The sequence below is a fragment of the Podarcis vaucheri genome (assembly GCF_965113315.1).
Source record: "Podarcis vaucheri genome assembly, chromosome: 2".
NCBI lineage: Eukaryota > Metazoa > Chordata > Lepidosauria > Squamata > Lacertidae > Podarcis > Podarcis vaucheri.
This window is the reverse complement of record NC_138760.1, coordinates 113,938,335-113,950,773: the sequence shown is the minus strand read 5'-3', so window position 1 is coordinate 113,950,773 and position 12,439 is coordinate 113,938,335. Positions and strand designations below refer to the sequence as shown.

Genomic DNA, 12,439 nt, shown 5'->3' with positions numbered 1-12,439 from the left:
CCCGAAGCAAATTTTTTATGCTACCACTAATAAGTGCTTTTATCATGAACAAAAAGCTAAAATTATTGTAAATAATGTGGTACCAGAGGAAATTTGAATTGAGAAGGGAACCAGGCAAGGGTGCCCACTTCCCCCTTTGCTGTTTATTTCGGTCCTAGAGGTCTTGTTAAGTATGATTAGAAACGATGAACAAATGAAAGGTACAGTGGTGCCTCGCAAGACGAAATTAATTCGTTCCGCGAGTTTTTTCGTCTAGCGAATTTTTCGTCTTGCGAAGCACGAAATCCCATAGGAATGCATTGAACTTCAATTAATGCATTCCTGTGGTCAAAAAAAGTCCAAACAAAGCCAAATTTGGTACAACAAGAGTTTATTAAGTGCTCTTTAAAGTCACACATACCGTAAAGAGCATTTCAACTGCACCTCTTCAAGCAATGCACCTTGGGTTTTAACGGTTTTACAGCAAGAAGACGAAAAAGGAAACAAACTTGCAAGACGTTTTCGTCTTGCGAAGCAAGCCCATAGGGAAATTCATCTTGCGAAGCAGCTCAAAAAACAAAAAAAACCTTTCGTCTAGCGAGTATTTCGTCTTGTGAGGCATTCGTCTTGCGGGGCACCACTGTATTAAAGTAGAATCCAAACAATATAAATTAAAAGCCTTTGCTGACAATTTAGTACTGACATTACAGGATCCAGACTCCAGTGCAGTGAAAGCACTGGAGTTGATACAGGAATTCGGGCAGGTAGCGGGATATAAGTTAAATAAGAGTAAAACCAAAGTATTATAGAAAAATCTGGATAATGATGAAAGAAAACTATTACAAGAAAAGACGGGCCTAGATTTTGTGAAAAAAGTCAAGTATTTGGGTGTGAATCTGTCTGGGGAAAACTTGAACTTATATAAAGAGAACTATGAGAAACTATGGAATGAAATTAAGAGAGACCTAGAGATATGGTCAAATTTAAAACTGTCATTAATGGGCCAGATTTCAGTGGTTAAGATGAATGTATTGCCAAAGATGTTATTTTTGTTTCAAGCCCTCCCAATCATAGACAATGTGAAATGCTTTAAAGAATGGTAGAAAGCTTTATCTAGATTTATCTGGCAGGGGAGAAAACCCAGAATTAAATATAAATTACCTAGGGATTCTAAAGAAAGAGGGGGATTCTCCCTGCCAGATTTGAAAATCTATTTTGAGGCAGCTGCTTTTTGCTGGATTAAAGAATGGATACAACTAGAAGACACTGATGCTGTAGATTTAGAGGGATTTGATAATTTGCTTGGATGGCATGCATATCTATGGTATGATAAAGTAAAGGCCCATAATGCTTTCAAAAATCATGTAATTAGGAAATCTCTGTACAACGTATGGATAAAATAGAAAGATCTCTTAGAAAGGAAGACACCCAGATGGCTTTCACCAGTGGAGGCGAAGGCCCAGAAAAAGTTAAATATGGATATCAAGTGGTTTCCAACCAGTTATACATTTTTATCCATATCATAACATTCTTATCCATTTTGGACTTCCTTCAACGTTACTGACAATCATTAAAATTTTAAAATGCAAAAAAAAAAAAAAATCAAGTGGTTGAGGTTTTCAGATTTATTGTTGGAAGTAGCTGGAGTAGCTGGATGGACACCACAATCAAGCGCAGGCAATCCAACATAAAAAAGAAGCTCTGGTTGCCATATAAGTGATCAGTGATGTTTTATTTATTTTTATTAAAATATAACCACAGAGCCTCTGCATGGAGTTGGGAGACAATGGTCTTAGGTTCTCTTTGTCAGTCTTCTTAGAGCTTTGTGCACCTCTTTGTTCCTCAGGGTATAGATTAGGGGATTGAGCATAGTGACAACAAATGTATAGAAAAGGGAAACCATCTTGCCCTGATCGCGGGAGTAGTTGGATGCGGGCTGGACATAGCTGAAGATGGCCGTCCCATAAAAGAGCGACACCACGATCAAGTGGGAAGCACAGGTGTTGAAGGCCTTCTGCCTGCTCTCTGCTGAGCGGATCCTCAACACAGCAACCACAATATAGCTATAAGAGACCATAATGAGGCCTAGTGGTACTATAAGGAACACTGCGCTAAAAGCAACAAGCAAATCCTCGTTGAAGGAGGTGTCAACACAGGCCAATTTGATTAAGGCTGGCACCTCACAGAAAAAATGGTCTATTCGGTTCTCTCCACACCGTGGAAGCTGAACAGTCATCACTGTGTGCACTAGTGAATTACTGAAGCCAAAAAGCCAGGCGATGGCAGCCATCTTGAAACATAAAGAGTGGCTCATAATGGTAGTGTAGCGCAGTGGATGGCAGACTGCAGCATATCGGTCATAGGCCATGACAGCCAAAAGGACGCATTCTGTAGAGCCCAGAGCAAGGGAGATGTGCAATTCAGCCACACAGCCACCATAGGAGATAGACTTCTTCTTCTTCCAGAAGCTCACCAGCATCTGTGGTCCGAGGCTGGTGGTGAAGCAGAGATCAAGGAAGGAGAGGTTGCTGAGGAAGAAATACATGGGGGTGTGGAGGTGGGGGTCCAGTTGTGACACCACAATGATGGTTGTGTTTCCCAACAGGGTCATCATGTAGCAGGTCAGGATAATGGCAAAGAGGAACATCTCCAAGCGTGGGCGGTCAGCAACTCCCAGTAAAATGAATTCTCCTTCATAGCTCTGATTACCTTCTTCCCACAATCCTTCCCTGTACATTATCTAGAAAAGGAAGAAACAAAAATAGCAAAATACCTACTCAAATGGTCCTGGAATAAACAGTTGGCACAAAAACAATAGTGGCATGGTTGCAAGACTGTGATCACCCAATGATTCTCATTATTGGACATAAGACTCGTCCCCATTCTCCAAGTCCAAGCTCCAGTTAAGTGTACTCTCTACCCAATCTACTTCTGAATCTATGCAGTATGAATATGAACCAGGACCATGTGTGCAACGAGAAACCCGTCTTATTTTTACATGGCTTAGTGCAGGGATGGGGAACATTCATCCCTCTGGATGTTGTTGGAGCACAATTCTGTTCAGCCCCAGCAAGCATGGCCAAAAGCCTTGGGAAGATGGGAGGTGTAGTTCAGCAACATCTGGAGGGTCAAAGGTAATCTACTATTTTTTTAAAAAACCAGCAACATTTAAACCAGATTACTGTCAGATTTTATGATGTTATCCAGCAGGGAGGTGGTGGAGGAAATTGCTATCCACCTGCATCTTCAGCAGCTCCCTGAAGAACCATCATGGAGCCCAGAAGTAACAGAACTCAGACTCAATAATTAGGAGAAACTTTTATGCTGCAGCCATGAGCAAACAAGCCTCAAAGGACTCTCCTCCTCTTCGCTTGCACAATGTCCTCTGGAGGCTGTGACTTGCACCAGGGAAGGCGTGGAAAGAAAAATACTACTTAACTCCTTAGGGAGCAAAAGTCTTTGAATCAACTAGCTACATGGGAACTTTCCAAGTTGGTCGGATAAATTTATTTCACGGCATATTGATATTTCTGAATACTTCACTTTGCTATTTTGACACCTCGTGTGGTGTCACATTTAGAGAAATAGTTTTAATCCAAGGGGGGATCTGGGTTCACATCATCATAAAGGTAAAGGGACCCCGACCATTAGGTTCATTAGATGACCCTGGGGTTGCAGCGCTCATCTCACCTTACTGGCCCAAGGAGCTAGCATACAGCTTCTGGGTCATGTGGCCAGCATGACTAAGCTGCTTCTGGCGAACCAGAGCAGCGCACAGAAACGCCTTTTACCTTCACGCCGGAGTGGTACCTATTTATCTACTTGCACTTTGATGTGCTTTCGAACTGCTAGGTTGGCAGGAGCAGGGACCGAGCAATGGGAGCTCACCCTGTTGTGGGGATTCAAACCACCGACCTTCTGATTGGCAAGTCCTAGGCTCTGTGGTTTAACCCACAGAGCCACCCACGTCCCTTCACATCATAATACAGCCACAAAATTCACTAGGAGCTGATCCACATTTGGTTTTTCTCCCCCTTGGCTTTTTGTCTCCTTGCTATGCACATGACGCAGTTCACCCCCACTTGTGGTGATGTACTGCCATTCAAGGCAATGTCAGCCCACTAATCCAGGCAAAAGCAGCCATTTTGAAGCACAGGGAGTGGTTCATAATGGTAGTGTAGCACAGCGGGGGGCAGATGGCAGCATAGTGGTCACAAGCCATGACAGCCAAAAGAATACATTCTGTGGAGCCCAGAGCAAGGAAGATGTAGAGCTGGGCCACGCAGGCACCGTAACTGATGGTCTTGCTTTTCTGCCAGAAGTTCACCAACATCTGCAGACCCACACTGGTGGTGAAGCAAAGATCAAGGAAGGAGAGACTAGTGAGGAAGAAATACATGGTGGTGTGGAGATGGGGGTCCAGCCGCGACACCACCATGATGGTTGTGTTGCCCAGCAAGGTCATCATGTAGCAGGGCAGGAGAATTGCAAAGAGCAACATCTTCAAGCATGGGTGGTCAGCCACTCCCAGTAAGATAAATTCTCCTTCATAGCTCTTATTGCCTTCTTCCCACATTGCTTCCCTGTACATTATCTAGAAAAGGAAGAAACAAAAATAGGAAAATACCTACTCAAAATGGAGCTGGAATAAACAGTTGGCACAAAAACAATAGTGGCATCTTGATATGGCTGAGATCACCCATGTACCATGTGTACAATGAGAAAACCTTCTAATTTTTACATGGCTTAATGCAGGGATGGGGAACCCTCCTGATGTTCCAGAACTACAACCGTCTTCGGCCCTGGCAAGCATTGCCAAAAGCATGGGATGCTGGGAGTTGTAGTTCAGCTATGTCTGGGCCAAGGGTAATCTGATATTCAAGATTAAAAGGAGTTAAACCAGGTTACAATCAGAAGACTAGGGTGCTGTGATTTAGCACTAAAGTGTGGACTTTCTGGGGCAAGTAGCAGGGCAAAGGCAAAACCTCTGCCTAGAAAGCATGGGAGAAGTGGAAAATCACTTGGACCCATGCTTTCTACACACAAGACAAGCAGAAGGGTGGATGGGCATGCATTCTTGCTCCAGGTTATTCTAGCACAGGGAAAACCAACACTGGACTTCAGCTCCCAGAAAGCATGGGAAATGATCGGGAATGATGGGAGGCAAAGTGCTAATGGAAGAAAATACATAGCTGATCTCGTATTTTAAGATTGCTCTTCGCTTTTTATTGTATGGTTTTTATTCAGAGCTGTGGGAAACCACTCTGGTATTTTCATGAGTACAGTGGTACCTCAGGTTACAGATGCTTCAGGTTACAGACGCTTCAAGTTACAGACTCCGCTAACCCAGAAATAGTACCTCAGGTTAAGAACTTTGCTTCAGGATGAGAACAGAAATTGTACGGTGGGGGCGCAGCGGCAGTGGGAGGCCCCATTAGCTAAAGTCGTACCTCAGGTTAAGGACAGTTTCAGGTTAAGAACGGACCTCCAGAACGAATTAAGTTCTTAACCCAAGGTACCACTGTAGTGGGATATCAGTATTTTCAAATAAATATTTAAATGTGCTCTAGATGGTGCTACCTTTAGAACATACCAGAAGAGTTTAGTTCATACAAAATACAGTGGCTTCTGACAGGAACCCACAAACTGGGAGTTAGCCTATTCCTGTTTTAAAAGGAGAAAATGTTGTTTGGCTCTGGACAGGACATGTAAGGATTGAGATGCTTACTGAAAACGATAATATTTTGTAGTGATACAAAGAAGGCAAATTAGAGTTGAAAATAATTAGATTGAAATAAAGTACCAGCTACCATATGCTCATATGTAAACCAGTGGTCAGCCACACTTTGAATACTGTGTACTATTCTGGTGCTCCAATCTCAGGAAAATGTAGACTTGCGGTTAGAAATACGTAAAGACAAAGAGTATACAATAAAATGATCCAGGGTTGGAGACCTCCCTTATAAGGAAAATCTATTTAGAGAAACTTAACAAAGGTTGAATAACCTAATTGTATCAGCTGCAAATACAAGAAACAGAAACACAAAAGCTGCTTTGCCCCCCCCCCCCGTATTTAAAAGAAGAATCAACTTAGGAAGGGAGGAGGAATCCGCGATAAAGATGCTTAATCTGTTTCCCAACTTCAGCTTGAAATATCCTTCCCATACACTTTCCCCATATACATTTCCAAGCACATGTCTCAAAGCTGTGAGGGAGAGAAACTTTAGAACAAGACAAGAAAATTACTCACCAGCATATTGTTGAAAGTGCCATGTCTCATGAACTGAAAAAGGTGTATTCAATATTTTCTCTCTATTCTCTTCATTTCACATCCATCCATCCTATAATTTATTGTCCCTTTCTTTCTCAGATGATACTCCTCACACTACCTCACTAGGGAGTGTCATTTTAAGGTTGAAACTTAGTTTTTGCCAATTTATTCAGTGAGGGGTATTTTTGAGTGTGAGGAATTCAAATCTGCTATTATTTTTGTGACTGAACAACGTTTAGTTTGGTAAGTTCACATTTGATGAAGAAGCACATAAACTACTTTTGGAAAACCAAATAATTATAATTTTATGAGATAAAATATATAACTGCAACTACTTGGCAATCAATTTGAATGATATCTATGCAATCTTACACTCATTTTACTTACCAAGCAAAACAAAATTGTATTAATTTAACCAAAATATCTTTTGAATTTCCAAGTCATAGTAAAACATTTTAGCCACCCTTATTTTTGGATTTAGCTCACCTCTGAATCAGTGAGAAGTAAATTCATTCTGAAAAATGCATATCCAATATTTTATCTCTTTTCTTCTCTTCATTCCCAAGACATATTAAAACTTTTTTGTACCCCACATTTTTGGAATTTAAAAGTTGAAGAATTCAATATACCCTACTATCTCACCTCTGTCACAGTGAGAAGTAAATTCATTATGGCTAGGTCAGTTTTACACACTGGATATTCTTTTATTTATTTAATATGTGTATAGCCCACACTGCATTCTGGCTGGGGAAAATAAAATAAGATTTGCAAAGAAGAATATTAACAACAACAAAAATCTATCCCATGGAGTGGTTCATAGCTTGGCCTCTTGGTCTGCTATGACAGTCTGTATTGAGAGAGCAAGTGGCTCCACCTTGGGCCAAGGAAACTCTCACAGAGCTCAGTCTGGATGCAACTCCGTAGTCCAGATCATCAAGAGGGTACTGTGTAGAAAATACTAGGGGTAGCCTGGGGCAGTCGTGAAATTGCCTTATAGCCAATAAGAGCATTAGTCCAGCTATCTCTGTATTACACAGTATTCTCCATACTTGAGTTGCTGGGTTTTGTTGGACTACTACTCCCATCACCCCCCAGACATCTTAGCCAATGGTGATAGACAATGGGAGTTGCAGTCCAACAGCTCTGGGGATTGAAGCTTGAAGGACACTAGTCTAGTCTGATAGGCAGCAGCTGTCCAAGATTGCAGACCCGGCTCTCTGCAAGCCCGTTCAAGAGATGTCAAATTTTGAACCTGGAACCTTCTGCATGCAAAGTAGATGCTCCACCACTGAGCCCTTCCTATGTGACTAGAGGGGATGCAGAAGGGAAGGTGGTGACTGGGGGAGACACCCAAGAGGATGAACCAAGCAAAAAGAAGCACACACTGAGCCACACTGATAAGAAATCTTTTTTAAAAAGCAGAGAGTAAGAACATCCAGTATGTGTATGAGTTTGTGAAGGGGAGAGGGTCAAGGGGGAAAAGACAGGAGGAGACTGAAAGAGAAAGAGATGCAGATTCTCTTACAACTGGAGGCATCTCCATAATGATCAATGTAAAAGATGGTAGGAAAAGAGAAATGCTCTCCGCAACTCTTACCCTGAGCGGCTTGCCTAATTCAGTCCAGCTCCTTGCCTCTTCTGCCTCAGCATTGTGTCCCATACTATCTGTTGGTACCGGCACATCTACATGACCATAGTAGTCTGATCTCTCTATCTCTAAAAGGGCCTTCAGGGGTCAGGATAAATGATTTTATGATCTTATCCAGCAGGATGACAGAAGTGGAGAAAATTGCTCTCTCTCCCCTTCTTCAGCAGCTCTGTGAGGAACCATCATGAAGCCCCATAAGGGCCAGAACTCAGGCTCGATAATTAAGGGGAAACTACATGTTACCCTTCAGTCATGAGCAAAGAAGCCCCTAATGACCTGGCTCCTCTTCCCTTGCACAGCGTCCCCTGGAGGCTGTGACTTGCACCAGGGAAGGGATGGAAAAGAGAACACTACTTAACTCCTTAGGGGGCAAAACTCTTTGAATTAACTAGCTATGCAGAACCTTTCAAAGTTCTTAGGAGAAATTTATTTCATTGCATATGGATATTTCTGGGTATTCCAATTAGCTGTTAGGAGACCTCATGTGGTGTTATATTTAGAGGACTGGATTTAGTTCGAGGGGAGATCAAACTATGGGCATGGGGCTCATAGGCCGGTGACTACTGTGGGATAAAAACACACTGGTTCTGAAGACGATGTCCCATGACCCTTTAAAATGAATTCTGAACAAAATTGGTGAAGTAGCCTGTTATGTACTGAGTTGAATAGGATCCAAACTGAAGCAGTCTGATTGGTCCTAGAACAATAGGATCCAAATTGCAGCAGTCTGATTAGTCCTAGAACAATAGGATTCAGAATGCAGCAGTCTGATTGGTCCTAGAACAATGCAGCAGTATGATTGGTTGGCAGGAACCACCCAATCCTGCTCCAGATAGAAGTGAATCCACAACCTGATTGGCTTACAGTAGAATTCTGGAATTAGCCAATCATGTGCAGCCCATTGTGTAAATAATGTATATAAAGCAGATACTGTGAGGGGACTTTCATTCATTCCTCCTCACCACTATGAGCTGAATAAAGAACATGAAATCACTTTGCGACTCTGAGTATATTTCACTGGCGACGAAGGTGGGATCCCGCTGAGCTGACTGCCACACACAGCACCGCAGCACCACCACCTGCCGCACCACTGCCTCGCACCGTGTATCCAGGCTTCAGCTCCGGGACACAAGGAACTCAGAATGGCAGCCAACAGCAGCTTCTCGCCATTCAACCCAGCATCTGGAGACTGGGAAGCGTACGCCTCCCGTTTCACCTTCCTCCTAGAAGCCAAAGGGGTCACCGACGAAGAAGACGCCAAGAAGAGGGCGATATTCTTCAGCGTCTGCGGAGAGGAGACGTTTGAAATCGCCCGGGCTCTCCTTGCGCCTGAAGACGTCGCTACTGTTCCATACAAAACAATAATGGAACAGCTGAAGGGGCACTTTTCGCCGCAGCCCTCAGTGGTGGCTCGTCGAAATGCCTTCTACGCAAAGCGACAAGCCCCTGGGGAAACCATAACTGGGTTTGTGACCTCTCTCCGCCAAGCCGCCCGGTTCTGCAACTTCTCAGAGCTGGAGAACATGCTTCGTGACCGCCTCGTCAGTGGCCTGAAGGATGAGAAGCTGCAACGACGCCTCTACGCTAAGAAGGACCTAACGTTCCAGGTCGCTCTGGTTGAGGCCCAGGCTACGGAAGCTGCCGAGAGGTCGACGCAAGAGGCACGGCCGAGCCTGCCATCCCAACCGAGGGTCCACCACGAAGACCTCACCGACGACTCAGGATCCGACAGGGAGGAGGTGCACCGAGTACAGCAGCGCACTCAAGCAGCGCACAGACCACAGCTGCCTCGACGAGAAGGAGGAAACTGCGCAAGCTGCGGGGAGAGTCACGAGAGGAGGACCTGCCGTTTCCGCAACGCAGAGTGCAGGCAGTGCAGAAAATCGGGACACATCGCCCGGGTGTGTCGGGCTCGGCCCACCCGACACCAGGCATCAGATGACCAACCCAAGAGCCCCAGGTCCCGGGGCCCAACGCACCAAGGCAACTCGACGGAGCTCACAGACTGCCAGGTATACCAGTTGCCCCACCCCAATGTAGAGAAAATTTATGTAGAGGTACAGATAGAGGGGGCCCCATGCCGCATGGAGCTTGACACAGGTTCAACTCTATCCATAATCTCGGCAAAGACCTTAAGGAAACTGTGTCCTACTGGGGGTCCCAAACTCAGGCCGGCCCCATTCATCCTCCGGGACTTCCAGAAACGTAAGGTCCCCACAATGGGGGTGGGGACCTTCAAGGTGCAATACCGAGGGCGGACGGGGCAACTGGACTTGCTTGTGGTCAAGGGCCCCTACATTAGCTTACTGGGATTGGCATGGTTTGGACCACTGGGGCTAGCCATCACCAGGGTGAACCACACTAGCTTACAAGTGGACGTGGACGCCATATGCAAGGAATTTCCAGGGGTTTTCGACGGGAAATTGGGACAGTATATGGCCCCCCATTGCGCTACAGCTTGACCCCGCAGTACGACCGTTCAGGCTCAAGGCCCGCCGGGTCCCGTTCGCCTTGAAACCCCGTATAGACGAGGAATTGGACCGACTCGTGGAGCAAGGAGTGCTGGAGCCGGTGCCTAATGCCCCCTGGGAAACCCCAATCGTCACTCCCGTCAAGCCTAATGGTTCGGTCCGTATCTGCGCAGACTACAAATGTACCATAAACAAGGCCCTCATGGCCCATGCATACCCAGTGCCAGTGGTCAGCCATGTCCTTGCCACCCTGGCTGGGTCGAAAATTTTTGGCAAGCTGGACTTGGCCCAAGCATATCAACAGCTGCCAGTAGATGAGGCCACAGCAGAGGCACAGACGATTGTGACGCACAGAGGAGCGTTCAGGGTAAAGCGGCTGCAATTCGGGGTCAGCGTGGCACCAGGCATATTCCAGAATCTAATGGACTCTCTCCTTAAAGGGATTCCTGGCATCACCCCCTTCTTCGATGATGTGTTGATTGCCGGGCCCACACCAGAGGAGTTTGAGGACCGCCTCCGCACCGTTCTGCACCGTTTCCAGACGGCGGGTCTCAAGGTGAAGCGGGGAAAATGTCTACTAGGAGTGCCTCAGGTGGACTTTCTGGGATTTATGGTGGACGCAGAAGGGGTCCACCCGACTGGGGACAAGGTACGGGCCATTTGTGATGCCCCAGCGCCCAAGAGCAAGACTGAACTTCAGGCCTTCTTGGGACTATTGAACTTTTACCATTCCTTCCTTCCCCATAAGGCGGCGGTAGCGGAGCCCCTACACAGACTCCTGGACAAGCGGGCCCCTTGGGTGTGGGGCCAGCGCCAGGAGGCCGCATTCCAGGCAGTCAAGGACTTGCTTGTCTCAAACTCTGTCTTGGCACACTTCGACGAGAGGCTGCCGGTGGTGCTAGCATGCGACGCCTCACCCTATGGCATTGGCGCTGTCCTGGGGCACCAACTCCCGGATGGAAGAGAGGTACCGGTGGCGTACTTTTCCCAGACACTCAACGCAACTGAGCGGAACTACTCGCAAATCGACAAGGAGGGTCTGGCAATCGTGAAGGGAATAAAAAAATTCCATGATTTCTTGTACGGGCAGCCCTTCACCGTGGTGACTGACCACAAGCCGTTGCTTGGCTTGTTTGCTCCCGAAAAGCAGACCCCCCAAGTGCTGTCTCCTCGCGTCCTCAGGTGGTCAATTTTCCTTGCCAGCTACCAGTATGCACTGATTCACCGACCTGGGAAGGCGATGGGCCATGCGGACGCCCTCAGCAGGCTACCACTACCGGAAACAGGCCCCGACCCAGCACCTGCACAAGAGGTTATGAGCCTGGAGCTGCTTCCCGACCGCCCCATTCAGGCACAAGAAGTTGCACACCATTCCAAGAAAGATAGGGTCATCTCCCGGGTCCTGGACTGGGTGTGGAGGGGATGGCCCAGCAGCAGCCCCGGGCCAGAATTCGCCGGCTACACAACCCACAAACATGAACTGTCGGCCCACAAGGGGTGCCTGTTATGGGGAAGCAGAGTCGTTGTTCCCCAGCCCCTCCGCAAAAGGGTCCTCACAGCCCTACACGAGACACATCCAGGGGTAGTAAGAATGAAGGCCCTTGCCAGGAGTTATGTGTGGTGGCCGGGGATCGATGGAGAGATAGAAGCCTGGGTCAAACACTGCCAGGCCTGCCAAGAATCCCGCCCAGATCCCCCAAGGGCCCCAGTCCAGTCCTGGGAGTCCGCCCGAGCACCATGGTCACGCCTGCATGTGGATTTCGCTGGCCCCTTTCAGGGGAAAACATTCTTCATAGTGGTGGACTCCTACACCAAATGGCTGGAAGTCGCACTGGTACCGTCCACTTCCACGTCCGCAGCCATCCGGGTACTACGCAGGCTGTTTGCAACCCACGGGCTCCCTGACACTCTCATCTCAGACAACGGGACTGCATTTACGTCAGGAGAATTCCAAACCTTCACAGCACAGAACACCATTCGCCACATCCATTCGGCGCCATTCCACCCTGCCACCAATGGCCAAGCAGAACGCATGGTGCGGACCACCAAGGACACCCTCCGCCGCATGAC

The 12,439-nt window shown here is 46.7% G+C and overlaps 3 protein-coding genes across 3 annotated transcripts in view; 1 reads left to right on the top strand and 2 right to left on the bottom strand.

Annotated features, from left to right (window-relative positions):
• LOC309525132 (olfactory receptor 2G3-like) overlaps positions 1–12,439 on the top strand; it is a 53,384-nt gene that overhangs the window by 26,315 nt on the left and 14,630 nt on the right. The window lies entirely within an intron of this gene.
• LOC309525115 (olfactory receptor 2G3-like) lies at positions 1,749–6,451 on the bottom strand. The gene is made up of 2 exons (XM_082210520.1): positions 6,230–6,451; positions 1,749–2,719 (listed from the first exon to the last, which is right to left on the bottom strand). The coding sequence occupies exons 1-2, from the start codon at positions 6,257–6,259 to the stop codon at positions 1,772–1,774; spliced, it is 978 nt and encodes a 325-aa protein (XP_082066646.1). The 5' UTR covers positions 6,260–6,451; the 3' UTR covers positions 1,749–1,771.
• LOC309527508 (olfactory receptor 2C1-like) lies at positions 4,082–4,570 on the bottom strand (the record flags this gene model as incomplete). Its single annotated transcript, XM_082214334.1, has 1 exon — positions 4,082–4,570. The coding sequence occupies one exon, from the start codon at positions 4,568–4,570 to the stop codon at positions 4,082–4,084; it is 489 nt and encodes a 162-aa protein (XP_082070460.1).